At 34.0% G+C, this 21,894-nt stretch overlaps 2 protein-coding genes and 1 non-coding gene across 3 annotated transcripts in view; 2 read left to right on the plus strand and 1 right to left on the minus strand.

Annotated features, from left to right (window-relative positions):
* Tre1 (Trapped in endoderm 1) overlaps positions 1–8,806 on the plus strand; it is a 73,654-nt gene extending 64,848 nt beyond the window's left edge. The window contains exons 4-6 of the mRNA XM_088240638.1: positions 4,227–4,329; positions 6,303–6,505; positions 8,080–8,806. Of these exons, the coding sequence (XP_088096764.1) occupies positions 4,227–4,329; positions 6,303–6,505; positions 8,080–8,470 (697 nt within the window). The 3' untranslated portion in view covers positions 8,471–8,806. The remainder of the gene's footprint in view (positions 1–4,226; positions 4,330–6,302; positions 6,506–8,079) is intronic.
* Positions 8,807–17,472: 8,666 nt separating this feature from the next.
* TRNAS-ACU (transfer RNA serine (anticodon ACU)) lies at positions 17,473–17,545 on the minus strand. The gene has a single exon. It is a non-coding gene; the product is annotated as a tRNA-Ser (tRNA).
* Positions 17,546–18,867: 1,322 nt separating this feature from the next.
* On the plus strand, positions 18,868–21,736 carry ATPsynD (ATP synthase, subunit D). The gene is made up of 3 exons (XM_088240645.1): positions 18,868–19,053; positions 19,135–19,353; positions 21,201–21,736. The coding sequence occupies exons 1-3, from the start codon at positions 18,935–18,937 to the stop codon at positions 21,376–21,378; spliced, it is 516 nt and encodes a 171-aa protein (XP_088096771.1). The 5' UTR covers positions 18,868–18,934; the 3' UTR covers positions 21,379–21,736.
* Positions 21,737–21,894: the final 158 nt, after the last annotated feature.

Consider the following 21,894-nt stretch of genomic DNA (forward strand, 5'->3'; position numbering starts at 1 on the left):
ATACATCTTACTATTTTGCAAATGCAATATGTTGTATTACTTTTTATAGTAAACGCCGATTTTTCGCCAATGAACTGTATTTTTTTTTACGAGGTAAACAAAAAACTAACTGACACGATCGTTGACTTATGACATCGATAACTTAAGCATGTTTATTATTGTTCATTGTGATCGCTCAAATGCTTAGCATGTTTTTAAGTACGTCAATAGTTATTTGTGATTGAGCTGCTGCTAAGGCTCAAAGTCGTATCTCCTCAATGAGGAAGTTCAGTTGTTTTTTTTTATAGTTTTTTATATGTTGATGGACTATTAAACTAAGCCAAGAAATATTTTTTCCAATTTCTATAAATCCTATTATCAGCGCTATGATTTTTCGAAAGCTTTGTATTTCTAAAATAACTCCGTGTGTGACGTCAGAGGTTCACTTCCGCTTATTCTCGATCAGTTCGGCCCGTTGGTCCGTTGACGGTAAGCACACCGGAAATCTTACATAACTCTCTTATCATTGGTTGATTCATACGAACTAGTGACGTAGACCAAAGTAGTTCGTTTTTATTTAAATATTTTAAATTTAATTACATTGAAGTCCGAGAACGGACGCAGCAGCCTCCTATAACGAGCGTCTTGAGGATGCGGCGGTGGACCTGGCCTGGACACGTGCTGCGCATGCCTCGGGAGAACCTAAACCCTAGTTGCCTCTTCTTTAAACCTGCGGGCTCACGCCGTCCTGGAAGGCCGTCAATGACGATCTTTAGACTTTATTCGGCGGAATTAAGGGGCGCTGGATTGACATGGGAAGAAGCGAGAGTGCTGGCTGGCTATAGGGTCTCCTGGTGATGTCCACACGCTCCACTTAGGAGCGGATGTGGAAAAGAAGAAGAAGAATTATTTTTAATAATTCTATTTTAGCTACTTTCAGACTATTATGTCTTGTGGCGTTTCAGTGTGGGGTCGGGCAGCCGATATTTCCGCAGTTTTTGTTTTCCAAAAGAGGGCAGTGAGAGGTATTTACAACTTAAATTTTCGCGACTTTTTGAGAAATATTTTTAAAGAAATAAACATTATGACAATATATAGTCAGTATATTTATGATAATATTATGTATGTGCGTAAAATATATCTCTTTAAAAAAAATAGCGACAATCATAATCACAATACTAGAAATAAGGACAAATCAGTAATCCTGAAATTGAAGCTAAGCAAGGTAACCACATTGTTTGTGGGGCACTGCGCACTGCGTACGCTTCTACAATAGAATACCCGACAATGTCGTAATTATGACGGACAATAAATTCAACATTTTCAGAAAAAGCGTACTTAAAAAAAAGGCCCATTATGGACTTAATGAGTACATGGAAGTTAGCAGTATTTGGAACTAATAGTATTATTTTATTTGTGTTAATTTATTTAATTATTTTTCGAATGTGTAGTTATTTATTGAAACCTGACCATCTCTTTGTGTTGTTTTGTTTTATTTATTTATATGTTGACTTTTAATAAGCGTGTAAATTATACCTATATTGAAGAAAAAATAAAAACTAAAACAACAAAAAAAAAACCAAAAAAAACTATTGGCCGTAAAATTGAATGCTCCAATTTTTACCGGGCGCAAGAAAACATTTATTGTATCCAATTTCCCGTAGGGCTGAAGTTCCTCGTTGCAAATTTTACAGGACATAATTGTTTCATGCTTTGCCAATCAGATTTTTTTTTTTACCAGAGAATATCTCATATTTGAGAAGTAGAAATGACTTGTTTGCTTAGTAAATATGCGAGGCTATCGAATACCTATTACAAAAAAAAACGCAAAAGATATTTTTCATATACGACTTTTAGGCTTAACAGGGCAGTAAAGTAAAGGGGCCAACATGAGAAAATCCGCACATAATGATTTTCGTCAGACTGAACAACAGATATTATAATATATTGTTAACAGCAGTGCGATTCTGAACGCTCTCTAGGGGTGATTAGCCCGAATATAACGCGACCTGTATATTTGGAGCAGGAATGAAAGGAAAAATTCATATATAACAAAAATTAGTTAGGTGAATTGTATCATAAAAAATATGATTTTTCTTTCAGACATGCTTGAAAAAGGAAATATTAGATTTTTTTCTAAAGTTAAAACTAATAAGGGTCTATAATACATCGTAATAATCATCATCATCATTCCCTTTCCTCACCTAATGGTGCATAGGGCACTGCATTGGTACACCAATGCAGCGTATCTTGATAATTTTGTTACATGAATGACTGGCCTATAGTCTGTATTGAATGCCACAGCGAGACTTATTTTCGGAATCTCTAAGTTAAGTCATATCACTCCACTACTTCGGGATTTACACTGGCTACGTTTTCCACAGAGAGTGGAATACAAACTCTGTTGGCTTATGTATAAGTCACTGCACAACTATGCTCCAGAATATCTAATATAACTATGCATTCCAGATGAACTAGCTGACAGGCGTCTCACGCTTAGATCAGCTACGTCTACGTCGAGAGGAAAAGTTATTATACCTCTACGCAAACAGCGCACTAAATTCGGCGAACGCGCATTTGCGGTCGCAGGCCCTACGGAATGGAATGCTCTCCCAGCAGAGGTCCGAAACTGTGAGAGTGAAGTGATGTTTCGGAAAAAACTTGAAACCCACTTGTTCTCTAAATCATTTAAATAAATCCTTAGCATGTGGTGACAAAGTACATTGTTTTTCTTAAATTAAAAAAAATAAAATATTTATATCTTTATAATCACTTTGTAAAGCTCCCTTGAGGTATTATATTACGAAAATGGCGCTATATGAGTTATCCATAATAATAATTATTATTATAAGTCTTACGCTTCATGTACCAGTCCAGGAAGTATGAAATATTTTAGTGTGAAAAAGTCTGCCTCGTGGTGTAATGGTCAGCGCGTTTGCCTGCCATACAAGGCGTCTCAGGTTCGATTCCCGACTTGATTCGATTTCCACTATGAAATACTGTCGAGTAAAAAAAATTTTTTTGACTACTTATTAGTGTTGTATTTTTTTTTTAAATTTATAATTTTGAATTCCCGCGAAAACGGTCCAGTGCATTGGCTACGCCCCTAATACGTCACGATTCGTGTTAATTTTGAACTTTGTTTGTGACCGTTTAAATTTAAATAGAATGTCGTGACAAATCATCAAGGCCAAACATGTCGCGTTTTTTTAGGGACGTATTTTTCAATAATTTCTTTTTTAAAGTTATGTGTGAAAATAGTTCTCCACAATATACAAATTGATTTTAAAAATACAATTATTTATTCTAAATCTGTTTTATATATTTTTATCAGTATTCGTAGAATGTGATATTTTCCTATTATCATCAGTGTCGCTTGAATGAGTCGATACTACTTGATGCATAATTTTCTTCCCATAAATGTTATCCTCACTCCCATCCAGATTATTGGAAATGCAATATTTCTTAAAACCATTTTTAATAGACGTGTCACTAATCTAAAGCCCCGTAAATAACGCGAATGTTTGTTTGAAAAAATCGCAAAAATATAAAAAATACACTTTCACAACACCAGGAATAAAATTCCATTAATGAAACAATCATTTATACAAAAAGGGCCCGTATGCATGGCAGTAAAAATATATGATAAGCTCCCCAATAAAATTAAGAAAATAAATTGTGTTAAAAAATTTGCAGGTGTGTTAAAAGTGTTTCTAATCGATAAATGTTTCTATACTATAAATGAATATTTGGAAGATGTAATAGAATATTGTAAAATGTATTAAATATAATTAATGTAAGTAATAGACACCATAATCTTGTGTACTGTTTTTACGGTTTATGTTTTTCTTAACTTTTTCATTTGTTTGTTTTTTATTATTTTTTTTTTTTAAATTGAAATTAATTTTTATTATAATTTTAAAATTATCATTTAAAAAAAAAAAAAAATTGTATTCTAAGCGTTATTCTGAGTGACAGATTATTATTGTTTCATTTATTTTTTTGAATAAATATTTGTGTTTTTATGATTTACCCACACGATTTATTTATAAAATAAAATAGAAAATAATTCATTAGTTAAGTAAACCTTGACCAAGAAGCTTGTTTGCTTTGAAACCGGTCGGTGGAAAAAAAAAATAGTGCTTAAAAACAAAGTTGTTTTTTTTATTTTATTAATTCAAATTATGTAATATATTTTTGTGAAGTATTAAATAAAATTAAATATTGTATATTTTGTTTGTTTATAGATACACGCTGATCGCCTACTATGATGCCTATAGTAAAATCTATTCTGCCAAGAGCATCTGCATTCAGTTATTTCTGATATGGGCCATTGCGTTTGCTCTCATGGTAATTATAACATTTTTAAGTAGATAATGCTTAATAAACTCACTTGAGATTTTCATCAGTACAACTTGTCATCCATAGTACATTTAATACACATTAAATACTAATTAAAAAGTAATTCATCTTGTTTTTTAATAATCTCAACCGAGGAGAGGTTTTTTGAAGCAATGTGGGTGGATATCAGTGGTTACGATTTTCAAAATTCATCATCATTCCCTTTCTGCACCTAATGGTGCAAAGGGTAATTCATTGGTACACCAATTACAGCGTATCTTAATCATTTCTGTTACATGAAGGTAAGATGATCAGTCTGATGCTTTAGGTACCAGTTCAGGGACTATCAAATGTACTTGTGTAAAAACACTCTTTTTAATAAATATTTCATATCAATCGGAATCGAACCCGAGACCTCTTGCGTAGTAAGCAAACGCGCTGACTATTACACCACGAGCTTGACAATTTTCAAAATGACAAAACTTTAAAAAATCTACGATTCACCACTAAATGGGCCTCCTGGCCTGTTGTGGTTCAAACAAAAAGTACATTAAAATACAGGTAAACGTCGTTTTGTGTCGTTTCGATTTACGCCGATTTACAATTACGACGGTTGGTGCCGGCGTGGGATTCCCCGGTTCGGCCGACACCAGACGACAGTAGGCGTCGCGATTCTAATAGCAGACACACTTTTACACCTTGTTTAATTATATTACCGTATATGCGAGCAGCCTATTGTGTGTGCGAAATTGTTTCCGAGTTAGTTTTCGTTTTGTTTCTAAAAAAAAAAAAAGTATTTTTTATTTTATTATTATTAAAATTAAAAGAATATTAAAATATTTGTAGCTTCACTATGGGCGATAATAGTGATTCAGAACCCAAATATTGTGCGAAAAACGCATGAAAAACAATATGCCTGGAGACAAAAATCCGAAGAAGACGGCCAAATCCGACCTTTTGTCTGCAGAGCTCTAAATTTACCCCCGTCCACTGTGACAACAATCATGAAAAACGCTGGGAAAATAAAACATTCCGCTCAACAGACAGCGGCTGTAAGTTTACGTTGCAAGTTGATTTTTTCTGATTTGAAGGCGCAAGAAAACACTAATGAAACTTTATTGGCAAGCACTGGGTGGTTCGTGAGATTCAAATCAACCAATATCCGCAGCACTAAACTAATTGGCGAAGCAGCGAGCGCTGATGCAGCAGCAGCGGCAGCTTACCCTCAAAAGTTTCAAGAAGTTGTGGAACAAGGCAACTACCCTTCAGATCTCATTTAAAATTTTGATAAAACAGGCTTTTATTGGAAGAAGTTGCCATCGAGAACGTTTATTTCATGAAAATAACGTAGCATTTCTGGATTTAAAGCGGCCAAAGATAGACTGACTGTTCTCCCGGATCAAATGTTTCTGGTTCCTTAAAATTAAAGCCAATGGGAGGAGACCATTCCCAGAATCTATGGGCTTTTAAAGGTCTTGACAAAAAGCTCCTTGCCAGTTTTTTGGAGGTGGAATAAAAAGGGCCGGGTCACTCAGGTTTTCACAGACTGGTATAAAAAATATTTTTGCCCTATTTTGGCCATGTGGTTGACGGTGTATCAGATTCCCCCTCCCCTCTCCTTGCTTCTCCCTTGCAGAAGTAAGCAACAACCGTTTGTTTTTTTAGTATTTTATTTTTGTAAATTTTATTCATTCTAAGAATTTATTTTAATGTGCCAATATGTCTCCTTGCTCATACTGATCATCGTGGTTTTGGGTGTAACAGGGTTTAAAGAACACCCTGTATTTGTGTTCATTTTACGCTGATTTTTATGCCGGTGTCTCTCGGAACGAAACCCTGGCACAAAACGACGTTTACCTGTATAATTTTTCGCTTCGTTTGATAGTCTATTAACAATTTTTTTTTTAAAAACCTCTGAATTTCCTCATTCTGGAGCACCTACTGATGATTATCAAGAAAAGTATAAACAGTAATAATTTCAGATGCCTCCGTTGCTCGGAGTGTGGGGGCAGCTCGGACTCGACCCCAAGACTTTCTCCTGCACTATCCTCAAGAAGGATGGCCACTCCCCCAAGAAGTTCCTCTTCCTCTTTGGCTTTGCGATGCCCTGCATTGTCATCATTATCTCTTACTCCTGTATATATTGGAAAGTGCGAAAATCCAAAATAAAACTTGAAGCGCACAGGTAATATGGTTTTATTATACAGTGGAACTCCAACTATCCGGATCAATTGGGACCGGACCCCATTCGGATATTTTTTTTTGTTCTCACCGGGAATCGAACCCAGAACCTTCCGTGTGTGAGTCAAGCGTCTTGACCACTACACCACGGAGGCCGACAGTCATCTGTTTTCGGGCAGCCAAGTCGTTATTTTGTAAATCGCAGAACGTTTCTGTCTTAATTTTTTTAAATGTAATTCTGAAAGCGATTTGGATAATTGGAGTTCTACTGTATTTTCATTTATTGAAGTCAACTGTTAGTTTTTCTCGTCTTTTATATTCTATTCTGTATTTAATATTCTTCATTGCACCACGGTTTACCTATTGATCGCTTGAATCCTTTTATAAAGGAAGAACATTGCAAACAAACAAATTGTGTGTGTACTTGATCGTCACATAAGCATAGGCTCCTTGTCTATTGTCTAATAAAAGATCTTGAAAGTTTTGCATTATTTTTACTAGTACGAGTACAGTGGTCTCTCAGTAATAAGATTACTGGAAATCTAATCTAAAACTAATAATGACGCATTTAAACGGCGAAAGCTATGTTTTATTGTACACATATATGTATGCTGTACTGTATTATACACTACATTAGTACATACACATAATTGAAGTGTTAATATAAACTAAAACTATAATAATAGAAAAATTAACTTAGAATGCAGTACTACTGTAGTTTTGTATCAGTAGTCTCCATTGTTCCATTGAAGTGGAAGGCATAAAATAATTATCTCCAATTCACATTCAAAATTACCGAGCTACCCTCTTGATAGCTGCCGGATTACTGCCAGGGCCGGAGAAGTAAAGTGCCAGATTATAGAGGGAGTTCTGTATATCTAATCTGTGGATTTATTATTTCGATGTTAAATGTTCATGCCTCAATTTTGTGAATAAAAAACCTAATTAGGGTGAGTTTAAAATAACAATATTTTGATTATCTTCAAAGCTTTGTGTTCAAATTCTGCATTATTCAAAATATTGTTTATTATTATTCATCTGGTTAAAAAAAAATACAGTATATTGAGAAAATTGAGAATTAAAATTCTTGCTGTAGAAACCAGCCCGATTTCTAAAAATTCCATATATGTTAATGTGTCGGCCTCGTGGTTCAGTGGTCAGTGTTTTGCCTACCATGTAAGAGATTCCCGACATGATTGACACGAAATATTTATTTCAAACAGTGTTTTTACACTAGAATATTTCACTCGGAGTGGAAGCGTAAGACTGATCGTTTTACCTTCATGTAACAAAAATGATCAAATGATCAAAATGATGCTATCGGTGTATCAATGCAGACCCTATGCACCACTAGGCGCAGAAAGGAAATGATCAGGTCATCACCATATTATACTCATGTATAGAATACCTATTCACAGAATGGTGAATGTTACACAATGCGTAAATTGATCACTTTAGCTGATGACAGATCATAAGCTCTGTAAACGCCTAGACTTACACATTCTCAATACCTTCATCTCTGTATTGAGTGTTAATTGTTTAGTATTCAACGATGAATTTTTCAATATATTTTTTCAGCCAAATGAGTGTAAAAGACGCTAGCAAGACAGCGAGAGAAAGAGAAGACACACGACTCACCACCCTGATGCTCAGCATCTTTCTCTGCTTCGTCGTGTGCTTCCTGCCACTGATGATAATGAACGTGGCAGATGACGACATTCACTACCCCGTGCTCCATGTCGTTGCTTCGATAATGGCGTGGGCTTCCTGCGTTATCAATCCTCTGATCTACGCAGCGACAAACCGCCAGTATCGATCAGCCTATAAAAAACTCTTCAACTACTTCCGCAAGAAACCGATAGTGCGTAGGACTACCTTGGGAAGCAGAACGTTTTGTCAACCGTCAACTAATAATTCAGGAAACTCACAACTAGAAAAAAAGTTCCCAGTGAAAGAGATCGAAGCCTAACTGTAATTTCACTCAAATATCAAAGATAATTTAATGAAAGACAAATATTATTTTACTAGTGTGTAATTTTGCTGTCAAAGATCGAATAGAGTATTGTTTTATATTGAAACCCTTTAGACCATGGGTGGCCAACCTTTTCAGCAGCCGGGCCAGATTTTGGAAATGAGATTTCCTACCGGGCCGTACAACAAAATTTCTTCTATTATTCAATGCAAATAAAAAATATGTGCATTTTTACGAAGATATAACAAAAATGAGAGTTAAACATGTTTATTAGATTAGAGTTACAATACAAAAAATAGCAATCCAAAAAATTATCATAAAATATAAAAAAAATATAATAAATTTTATATACCGTAGGTATGAAAGATTATAGCAAATGGAGACAGATTAAAGCAGGTTGAAGAATTTGTATATTTGGGAAGTATGTTTACAAGAGACGGAAATGTGGATAAGTACATTGAGAGAAGGGTTAGTGCCGGAAACATAGTTAATGGTGCCTTAAAATCGATAGTGGCAAATAAGAACTTATCGAAGAAGCAAAATTGGCAGTACATAACGGAGTTCTGGTACCAACCCTTATGTATGGTAGTGAAGCGTGGTGTTGAAAAAAGAAGGATGAAAGTAAACTGAATGTCGTTGAAATGCGATCTCTCAGGCGAATGTGTGGTAAGATTATGTATGATAGGTGTACAAATGTCGAAATTAGAGCAGAGTGCAAGGCTGAGATAAGCAATATCGACAAAATTAAGAAAGGGCTCTTACGATAATTTGGTCGTGTGGAGCGGAAGAGTGATGAAAGAACGGCTAAAAGATGTTATAGTGCAAGTGTGCCTGGACGTAGAAGCCGAGGAAGGCCAAGAAAGATACTTCCATAATATGGGATATGATACAAACTATGCACGATGGAATGTTCTTTTGGTGGTTTTATGTACACCATTATTAAATCGCCCTTGGTGTTTATTTATACGAAAACGGCGCTACATACATTATCCATAGAAATAACTTTTTTTTTGTGCATAATATGCCCCGCGGGCCATTAGCAGACACCCAGCGGGCCGCGGGTTGGCCACCCTTGCTTTAGACCTAATGCATGCAACTTATGACTGTTTCATCATTAGTACTTATATGTATTGTAATTATTTATAAGTGTAGTACATTTTAGAATATTTGGATTAGTCAAGTCCGTAGTTATACAGCGCATATCAAAGTTATACTTAAGTACCTACCTTTTTACATAAAGTTACCCCCTTTTAATGTATTTATCATTTTAATATCTTATTCTTGTCAATGGGAGTCAGAGCCAAACAAGCTTCTGATCTCACTGCGACCTGTGTAAATTCATTGTGACTTGTAAATTAATTATCGCCCCCCCAAGGCTTTAGGTCTTAAAAGGACCGGGCTACTGAACAGAGGACGAATGCTCTGTTGCTAAATCTCCTCCAAGCCCCAATTCCTTATAGAATCGAGGTATTAGGTAGGGGAAGTACTCTCACATCCTCAGGTTTCACCAATGGTCCACTGAGGATGCAGCTTCTTTTGTTTTATAAAGCATAACATTCATATGACATGTGTAAAGGTGTTTCATCATCCGCACTAGAATCTAAATCCTAGAAGTTTCAGAGAGTTTCATGTGATTTTAATACGGGCTAAATTATTGTAAGATACTATCTTGATAGGATAGGAGTGTAAGACTGATCATCTTACCTTCATGCAACAAAAATGATCAAGATACGCTGCGATTGGTTTACTAATGCAGTGCCCTATGCACCACAAGGTGCGGAAAGGGAATGATGATGATGATCTTGATAGGAAGTAATATTTTATGAAATATACAAAGTACTAAGAAAATAAAATCTATTTTTACTTTTTATTCATTCACTATTCATACTTACGCGCCAGTGACAGCTCCTGGCCAAAAACTTTGGTAGTGCATTTGGTCAATTTATGTATTAAGTTTAATAATATCATAACAATATGATAAGTCTGACATGGTAAACGAGTGATTACAACAAGACAGCCCGCGGATCGGAGCCGGGAATGCTAAATTCGCCATTGTTTTTGTTTGCATGCTGTTTTACATGCACTAACATTATACGTAACTAAATCAACTAAATTCGTACATGTATAACGTCATTACGCATGTTCAAAATGACGTTATTTGTAACATTTGTTTGTTTGCAAACTTCATATTTCAAATCTGCGCATGCGTTAGCAATGCCCAGAGTATGTATATTGTCTTCTAATCTAATACACCATTCACCGGTATGAAGCGTAGTCTGTCTTGCTCAAATAATCTAATTTTAGCAGAAATGGTATTTTTCATACAAATTCAGGGTAAAAGATTGTGCAAAACAGAATATGCGCAGTGACGATTGTGCATGCGTAGACAAGATGAAAAAATGTCCACTCAATCTCGCTAGATCTTTTGGCGCTAGCATTGAATATAATGTTACAATGAATTCCTGTTTCTTATTATTACATATTTTTAATCTCTCTCTCCGATGGCGCCACAGCCCATAACGAGCTTTGGCCTCCTGAAACTTTCGCCTCCAACTCTGTCTGTCCTCAGCCGCCGTCTTCCAATTTGCCACCTGGAGAAACCACGCTGTATCCTTTCTCACTTCATCTTTCCATCTCAGCCTGGGTCTTCCCACTAATCTCCTTTTACCCGGGTAGGTGTCCGCTCATTAATCTTCTAGGGACACGTGAGTCGGGCATTCGCTGTATATGTCAGGCCCATCTATTTTTAATATCAATTATCAATTTATTTCCACATATTTTCACTTAGCGGTGCACTACTTATTCACATTCTAAGGAACCACCTCTGGTACGTACATACGGATAACACACATCTAAAAATATTGTCTTATAATCCCATCGACTATCCAGTTGAACCTTAGAGTAATAACCTAATAAAGTCGCCCATACGAAGAAAAACCATTCTATAATCATTGACCGCAAAGTTAATTACAGATTACAGCAATACAACAGGCCATAGGTACTCGGATTGAGAATTGCGAGCGCTAACCGAAACCGTCCATTAACAAAACATCTGTTTATTGTTAAACTAAAAACCAAACCAAAAATTTTAAACACTTTTGTTCTGTGCTATAGAACTTAAAGGCTTCTCTAGAGAATTATTACTCCGAGAGTTGAACTGTGTTTATATATTATTTTATCTATGATAATAAATATACCTAAGTAAATCTGCGTACATAAGTATGCAAAAAAAAAAACTTTACCTACATAACTATATACATGTAGATATACTAATTAACTACTACACAAGTCAGAATCACTCGAGGTCACTAAAGTCAATAGGCAGATTACATGAATATATTTTTATTGTCTTCAATATCTAACTAAAACTAACTTTTTTTATGTGTACCTATGTTGATAATTTTATATCTAAGAAAAAACTTAATAAACTTAATTTGCCGGAAAAATTCACAATTAGATTCTATAGTTTGGTAGTATGTAATATATAAAGGGCTTATGGCTAAATCGGGCTCATTGCATTTTTTCGACTTTCGAGATATTAATGCCATTGTTTTCTACTGATTGAGTTCAATAAGATGAAACATTCAAAAGTAACAAAAAGTGGCTACCTGTCTTATGTTTACAAGATGGAAAAAAAAACTGGCTGGCAAAAAACACAGTCAAAATAGGACAATTGCTGCAACGAGCTATTTTTGTCAGTTCAAAAAAGATTTTTTTTTAAATATAAGTAGATGTTTCTGTTTGTTCTTTCCTGTGATTATTATTGTGTTATTATTTGAAGCAGGCAGCTTATAGCTGATATTCTCAATTCTATTTTAATGAAAGTTAGTTGTTGACACACCAAAACAAATCTAGTCCATTTTTTAACCCATTTAACATCAGCTCTTGTGACAACTTATTCCAAACATCAACAAGCCGCAGGAAATACTTCCGTGGATTTAGATTAAATCTGGTTTTCTCCATCCTGAAACCGTGGCCTCGAAGACGAGCATCTTGTTGAAGCTCGAACATGGGATCCAAATGTGATTGTATGTAAAAATATATATTACATAAATTGAAAACCTATTACCTTAAATACACGAACCCATAGGTAATAAGGGTTTTTCTCCTATAAAATGAGTTATTTGTTAATAAACTCATTCTAGCCATATACCCTTTATATTATGCATAGTATGCCGATCCTTAAAATCTGGTGATGGTCCAATTGGCAGTATCAGAATTTTGATTTCACATGTCGGACTTTGTCAGATTTCACAACGGAAATCTTCTTTTCTGAATCTCAATTTGATGTATGTAGAATATGAAAAAATAAAAAGTAATGAAAGCAAAATTGCCAAAAATTTCTATGATCATAATTTATAAATACCTAATTAAGATATACATGACACTAGCAAAAATTAGTTTGTAATTTTGTTATACAGTGCCATATTATTTTTTAAGGTGGCGAAGAAATGTATGCTCTGTTAAATGTATACCTTGAAACATATAAGACTATTAGTGTGTCTTATAATATTTTTAATTTAAAAAACATGTATTTCAGTAAATTATATTGTAGTTTAAGATTTATTTTAAATTTTTTTATTTCTTATTGACAGGCAGAAAAAGGTATGAATATTTGGAATGGGATATCCTAAAACTATAAATAGCTCTCCATATTTCTTTGATTATAATGAAATGTATCACTTATTTCATAATAATTGAGGATCATCAAGTCCCATCAGTAAAATATTGACATCCAAACTAATCAATTTACTACATATCTATATGAAAACTGAAATTTTATAGCACAAAAATTTAAAATGACTTCTCAATTATTCTTCTGTTGAATGTTCACATAATTAGTTGTTAGATGTTGCATATTCGTTTAGCTAAAATCACCGCGTAAGTTATTTTTACAGGATGACAAAAAAACTGCTTATTTTATTGAAAGCTCAACTAAATTAGGCCTTTAAATGTATTCAAGTGGAATGTTTATCTATAAACTCTCGCCTATTAAATACTCTAAGTTTAATTCCTCTTCAATTCAATAAAAAAGGCAATTTTTGTTGCCCTGTAAAAGAACAAAAAATGACAAACGTGGTGCTGTTAGCTCATAGATTCGTTCGAATTCACATTTTAAAACTGGCATTTTATCTTTAAATATAATATATCGACGCTGGAAAGGAAAAAGTTACAAGCGACATGTAGCAATTTAACTGAAGAACCAATTAAAGATTGTTTTTTAAATTAATAAAGAATCTTATATTTAAAATTTCTATTTAATTTTTGTAGGAATCACGCCAAAATAATGCAATTTTTTTCAACAAAAAATAATTAAATGGTTCTTCTGCGAAGTTGCTACATGTCGCTTGGTAACTTTTTCCTTTCCAGTGTCAATATGTTTCTACCTCTAGGGTTTTGTACAAAACCCAAATATTAATATCATCAGTCAGATAGCATTACCATCAGTCTATTTTCTTAGATTTTCACCAAAAATCATTGATGAGCTTGAAGCTCGATTAGTAAAAGAATTGAGATTTATCATAAGTAAGCAGAGATGACAGTAAAAAGTCAATAATTACAAAAAAGTTCAAACTGTTACACATGATACTCAATTTTCAATTGGATTATTAGTAAATTGTCATATTTGATTATGGATTTGTGCAAAACAAAAAAAAATTAAAAGAATTAGTAAAACAAATCAAGCATAAAGATATTTTAGCATAGATTGGCGGTATTGCATTTTTACAATCGCTATGATATTGGTACATATACCATATAATCATTCCAAAGATATTATTTATGTGTTTTAACTGTATTCTATTTTTAAGAAAAGTTTTTGAATAAAACGTACTTAATATACAAGATGATTGTATTATTTTTATACACTGCAGGGGTATACACTTTTTTATTATATTTTTATAATTAATATTATAACTAAACATTAAAACACAAAATTAAAATTCAGATTGTACTGACAGATTGAGATTTTTATTTATTTATACATGCATCAGTTGATTACAAAGATGCAGTTTATAATGACAGCCAGGAACAGCCCATGTCGAGAATTTGCCCCGACTCGCTAGAAAATCTGCATCGAGTCCCTGGCACTTGCAACGCATTCATAAAAACACACATGCACATGCATACACATTAGTAAAATAATGAAAAACTTTGATTAAGCTATGATTTGAGATTTAAGGGGCTGTTAAGTTTTATATTTTGTTATGTTTTTTAGGGGGTCGCAATCACTGGCGGCTCCTGACTGAAAACATTGGCAGTGCATTTCTTTACATTTTGTCAACTTGTATTTTAAGTTTTATAATATTATAATAATACGACAGGTCTGACGTGATAAACGAGCAGTAGTATGACAGCCCGCGCATCGGAACCAAGGACGCTCAATGCGCCCAACATAATATGCACGTTTTAGGTAACTAAATTTGTTATCATTTCTTATATATCATTTCTTCTTCAACTTCCAACTTCAAACTTCAAATCTGCGCATGCGTTGGCAATGCCCGGAATATGTATATTATCTTCTCCCTCTAACGCACAATTCATCGGTATGAAGCATTGTCTGTCTCGCTCAAATGACGGTTTTAGGAGATATAGTATAGTTCATAGAAATTCAGGGTAAAGGATTGTGCAAAACAGAATATGCACTGGAACGATTGCGCATGCGTAGACAAGATGAGAAAATCGTCCGCTAGAGTCGATTTCGCTAGATCTTTTGGCGCTAGTATTAAATATTATGATGTTAACGAGTATAATATTGCAACGAATCCCTGTTTCATTGTACCCTACCTATAGAATATTTTTACTATCAATAAAATGCTTGGCAGTGCACTGCACTTATGCACATACTAAGGAACCGCCTCTGGTCGCAATACTAAACATATTAAGAAACAAAGCGCTATTTGTGTAATGTATTAATAAAAAATAAAATAAATAAAGACATAAATATGTATGTAAACATTAAACAGACTATTTAAACTGCATCAGTATCAAACTTTTTAGATTTTCCCGGCCATGCGGTGCATAATAAGTTTTCCCGGGTTATTATAAATATTTGCGTTCTTATGATTTACCCAAATATTTAATTTTGAGGGCCATTTTCAACGAGTTGTAAATAACTCACTATTAGCAAATGGAATCAAGTTGGGGTAGAGTGGGATTCGAACCACGGACCTTTGGTCCGTGAGTCCGAGACACTAGCCATGGGACCACAACCTGATCAATTATGCTGTACGTCGTTCATACTATTTACCAACGTTTCAGATCGCATTACAGCATCTGTTATCAGGGTTGGGGTACATGTGTTGGCGGCATACAGTAACGGAGGATTTAATTATATTTAATATTTTATTGGCGTCCTGCTCAGGGTCAAATGGTGGCTGATTTTAAAGGATTCCTTTTTTAATTTATTCTTAAAATAGTACAAACATAATATTATATATGAATGTCCTAATATTAACTTATATCCAATTATTATTAAAATATATACTAATTATCGACATTTCTAAACAATATATGTGCACTTAAAAAAAAAGAACTTCTTTCTTTCTGGCAAAAGTTGGTAATTTTAAATTATTATGAAAATAAATCTTTCTCATTAGTATTACACAATTTTTATTATTGAAGAACACTACTACAGTTTCGGGAGAGCACTCCTCCCATTGACGGGTGATATAATACTAATATAGTAAACACAGAATATTGTTCACAATGTCTTGTAAAAGAATAAAAATTGTGTAACACTAATAACAAAGTTTTATTTTCATAATAATTTATAATGAAGTGTTACAAAGTGAATGCCGATTCAATTAACAATGGTAATTTTAACTTCATTTTACCAGTTGTGAGATATTGCACTTTTAAAGTTTAAAGCTCATCCCAAATCAACGATTAAAATGAAACCACAATTTTAATATTAATTAATTTTTTTTGCATTTATAAAATATTAAATATTTTTATTTACTTTCTAAACAAAGATTATGTGAAGCCATTTATAAAACATCTCATTTTTCAAAAATTTGTAGTTACCAACTTGATCACCCATCAACCCTGATGGTGGACAAAACGTCGGTTAATAGTACGAACGATACACAGCATAATAACCCAGAAAAACTCATTGTGCATCAGTATTATTTGGTAGTAGAATATATGTATGAGTGACTTCATCTTCGGTTTTGAGAATAACGTTACTATTTTCTCGGACATCATCTTCGGGGATTTCTAATATTTTCTTTTGCTTGACCCTTGTCTTAAGTGGTATATTATTCACAGTGGCGATATTACGTATATCTTTTTTATTCAGTAAATGGATCCGCCTGACTTCTCCGTCTGTGGGGTTTTTATATTTGTCGAAAATTTCATCGATCGATAATCCCTGTAAAAGCATGTCCACTATCTCCTGCCGATCTACTACGGAGATACCGACGTGTTTAACTTCTATATCGTGGCCGTAGTGAGTCATGCAGAATCTAACGCAGTATATACCATCCATCATCGTAAGTTTAATGGTTGAAGTGCATGTGAATCCAATTTTCTTGCTTCCCTGTGTCTTGAGAGATCGCTTATTCTCAAATCTCCTATTTTTGTACACTCCCGATCTACTGCAGTCAAATAAATACAAAAAATCATTCGGGCTATTGTTTTTTTTTTTAATTACGTACGAGCAGTTGTTTTGCCTTTCGTAATTCAATTTCCAAACATAAAAATCTGAAATGCAAGAACAAGCATTTTATTTTATTTTTATTTAACATGTTAAAACAAATACAACATTAAATAAAATGGTAGGTATAACTTATATAAGCTATAAATACTTGGTACATCATCATCATTCCCTTTCCACAACTAATGGTGCATAGGGCACTGCATTGGTACACCAATCGCAGCATATCTTGAATATTTTTGTTACATGAAGGTAAGGTGATCAGTCTTACGCTTCTGGTACCAGTCCAAAGACTATGAAATATTCTAGTGGGAAAACACACTTTTAAAGAAATATTTCATGTCAACCATGTCGGGAATCGAACCCGAGACCTCTTGCATAGTAGGCAAACGCGCTGACCACTACACCACAAGGCCGACGAATACTTATTTACTTATTTATTTGACCAAAGAGGAGGTTCAGCCCTATGGAAAATTCAATATAATAAATGTTTTCTTACTTACAAAAAAAATTAGAGCATTAAATTGTAAGGCAAAGTTTTTTTAAAATCCGTAAAAAAAAAAAAAAAAATTGATAAAAGCAACGTCACTAGTTGATATGAATTAACCAATGATAAGAGAGTTGTGAAATGTTTCCGGTATGTCAACGGACCAATTGGTAGAACTGACCGAGAAGAAGTGGAAGAGAACCTGAGACGTCGCACGCAGAGTAATTTCAAAACATAAAAAAGCTCTGATACGATACATATAAATTATGATTAAAAATTTTCGTTTTTAAATAAGGTCTTCTTCGTAAGTCTACGGTTTTTTTACAAAATGGTGTACCTACCTTCCAAAGATAAAAAAGCTCTATTTTCAAATTCCATTTCCATGCCGTGAATAGAAATAAGATGATCTCTTAAGCGGTCAATCTTAAATAATGGTAAAGAACATTCTTGACATACAGTATGATTCTCCAGAACTTTGGGCCGGCCGTGCATGAGTTTCTTGTGGCTTGTGAGTCCATCTTTATTCCGCAACTTCCGTCCACAGGCATCACATATCACTCTGTAATTGATTACAAATTAACTACTGCCACACTTAAACATTAAAGCCGACATTTAAACGATTTTATGGAGGCAAGATTCTACATCTTATGTTAGGTGCTGTAGAAAAACATTAATTATAATATTAAATCTTATTCAGAAATTAATCTAGCCAAGAATCGCGCCTAGGACAAATCCCTCAAAGTTGTATATTTTTTATATATGATGTTAATTAAATAGTCCAAAAGAGTTTTTTTTTTTTTTGAACTGATTGCAAGTTTTCTGAGGAATTAAAATTAATTTATAACAATAACTAACCCATCGATTTCCATGTTTAATGGCTACTTATGCATTTGTGGGAGAAACAAGAGACGAATAATTTCCTTTTAAAATTATCGTAATACAGAAAAAAGTTTTCATGTATTTGAATTGCAGATTAAGGGCACAAACTTATATTTCCTTTCCTATAAAAGTTTTTTCCAAAACCCCATAATATTGACAACTTGGCTGTCAGCACGCTGTCACCTGTCACAAACACCATAGATTCTATATCATGAATATAATTAATTTTATCTTTGAATACTTTTTATAACGCTTTGACTATGGACAGGCCATAAGCAAAATTTAAGAATTTTGTGTGCGTATGTCATTTTTCTTTTATGGCAACTAAAAAACTCTGATTTTGATCTGTTCCCATATAATCTATGGTTTATTGTCTGTCGAATTGTCGGAAATTGCGAGAACTGCGGACCGAGTAAAAAAATAAAAAATATTTTTTAAAATGGCAAAAAGGATCGCACAGAGTTCAGTAAATTGGGCCGCGCTCTCTGAGCGTGTTCCACCTGAACTTAAGGGCAAATTCATTACATTTAAGGCCAAGTCCGATGGTTACTTGAGGCGGTTAGTATGTTCCACATTCTGTCATGCAGATTATATAATAAATTTGAATGTTTCATTTTAACTCTCGAATTATGTTTGCAGCGTTTTGGCGAATCCTGCCGAGCTGCCTAAACTTGACTGGGCCCTTTACAAAAACAAAGTGCCGGTAGCAGGGATGGTCGAAACTTTCCAGAAGCAATATGAAAGCCTTCAAATTCCGTTCCCTACTGATAATTATACTAAGCTGGTGGATGCACTAGAGGCAGAATCCAAGAACTCCATCGCGAAATACGTTGCGGATTCTAACGAGAGAATTGCCAAGTAAGTGAATAAATAAAATTACAGGTTCCAACATGGCCACAATGGTGAACCTTACAAGTGATCATTTAAACCAGACAATACGTCGGTTTGTTGGCCCATAGGGGTACTATCTGGATCAGAGCCCCGAGGTTCCCATAAATTATATTTTTGCTTACAACGCATATCTCAAAATTACTATATTTCTTTTAAAACTGAGTTTGAATTATTGTGTGAATTAAACGTGTTAACTTTCCATTTGACTTGACTTGATCCGACTTTTTATTGTTCTTTATGGAGCCTTACTAAAACAGGAAATTGACAGAGTTATCTTCAACACAAACCTAATTTTCTTTTAAATTGATTTATATATGTATATTTTTTTGTTCATTTATAGGTTACCGACAAAGAGACTACACATCTTTATACCAATCAACACATTTACATTCAGAAAATTCATTTTTACTTAAGACAATTGCGAAGATAACTATTAATTTTCCAACGAAATCGGCACTCTGAAAATACCAATGGTAGAAAGGAGAAAGTTCCTAAGCGGCGTAGCCAACTTTACAAAAGAGCTAATGAGATTTTTTTTAAATTGAAAAATTTGTATATTAAATTTTTATTTCAATCGTGTAGGAATCACGCCAAAATATTAGGTATATATGAGATTTTTATGTTAATAAGTGGCGCAGTTGGTTAGACGGCCAACTGTGAAACTGGTGTCGCGAGTTTGATTCCTGCTCTCGCCAGTTGTAGGAAAAAATTAAACAATTTTTTTCTCAATTTGCTCGGGTGTAGCGGTGTATTGTTCATACATTTATTATTATTGCTGTAGATAAATTCTAGTTATATAAATAATAATAATATAAATTTGGTTTGAATCAATTCTAAGCATAATATCATTGGCCTAACCTTTTTTTACATTGTTCAGGGTTTTTACTTTAACAGTGAAGTTTTTTTTTCAATATACGAGTATTCGAAGCAAACTTAGAAATCTCCACCAAAAACGGAAAATTAGTTATTGTGCCAAAATAAACTATACACAAAAACCTACCTACCTAAATAATAGTGTAATTCAAAACCGTCTCTAAATCTTGCGAAAATAGATTTCAATTACACTTGACACCGCAAACTTAGCATTCTCCATAAAGCATAATTAGAAATCTCACTCTTTTTTTCAAAGTTTTTCGCAAATATCTCTAACGCCTTCAATGGAGATTTCTAGTTTGCTTCTGATACCCTCATTTGTTTTCTTTCAATAATGCAACACTGTATGAATATACAAGTTTTACACACACATATTTGAAGTCCTAACCGAAAATATCAAAATAGCATTTTCGACTATTTGTGGACTTGAGAGTTTTACAAGTTAAGGTGACGAAGAATACCGTTCTGTATGTAAGAATACAACCAGAACCCTGGACGAGTGTTTTGTTCTCGGTATCTTCTCTCCAGTAAAAAAATTCTGAAAAAGTAATCCAAGTGGAGATAAGTCCGATTCATAATGTAGTCGTTAGTGCATTCGCCTACTATGCTTGAAGTTCCGGGTTCAATTCCTGGCAGGGTGGATGTGCTGTTTCTAAAATGCAATATTTCATCAATCCTTGATTGAAACTTGAAATGTAAGCCATATCACCTTCCATATAACAAAAATTATCCCGCTACGACATGTCTATTTGTAGCATTTATGGAGGAAGATACGATCTGTTTTTAGTGGTTAACTCAAAAACCCTGATTTTGAAGTTATCTAGTTGTGTTTATCCCTACGATATTATGTCTAAATTTTTTTAAAACTCCATTTTTCAACTTTCCTTTCTCTTTTTTAATTTTTCCAGAATGTATTTTTTCAAATGTTTTTCCTTCCGCAGGCTGCAGAAAGAAATCGCCGTTATTGAAGCGCTCATTCCATACGCCGAAATGACGATGGAAGACTTCCGCGACGCCCATCCCGATCTCGCACTCGACCCCATCAACAACCCGACCTTCTGGCCTCACTACGAAGATGGCCAACCGGGACAAGTCAAGATTCCCGGAGAAGATCACTAAACATCTCCAGACCCACCGCAGTATAATGTATGAGGGATATAGAAACTAATAAGCAGGTGTCCGGTTGACGCAGTTCTTGGAAAACAACGAAAAGATTTCAACTGATGATCAATTACTTTATTACTTAAATGAATGTCTTAATCTGTCTGAATGTCTGATTTGACTAGTATTCTTAGACAATTGTTTCCGTTTCTATGTGCCTCATATGTTGTATTTTCAGTCCCACGGGGTTGATTGACGCTTGGGTGTAGACATTTTTGGTAAAATTATGTTTTACACATATTTCTGTAACAAGTGTCCGGTGGTAAAACTTCTAATATATTGTAGATACTAAATATCAATAAAATCTGTTATATAATCGTGGGTTTTCATTATCTAAACATTTGAAGCAGAGGTTATGTGTATTAAAATTTTGGGGCTTTTAATCAAGGTGGCAAAGCTCAGGATTTGATTAGTAAGGTTCGGTAAATTATTCCATGTTTTTTCCTAGTATTTGGGAGTAAATAATGAAGTAAA

The sequence above is a fragment of the Micrasema longulum genome, unplaced genomic scaffold (assembly GCF_059751315.1).
Source record: "Micrasema longulum isolate JH-2025_06_02 unplaced genomic scaffold, ASM5975131v1 h1tg000126l, whole genome shotgun sequence".
Lineage (NCBI taxonomy): Eukaryota > Metazoa > Arthropoda > Insecta > Trichoptera > Brachycentridae > Micrasema > Micrasema longulum.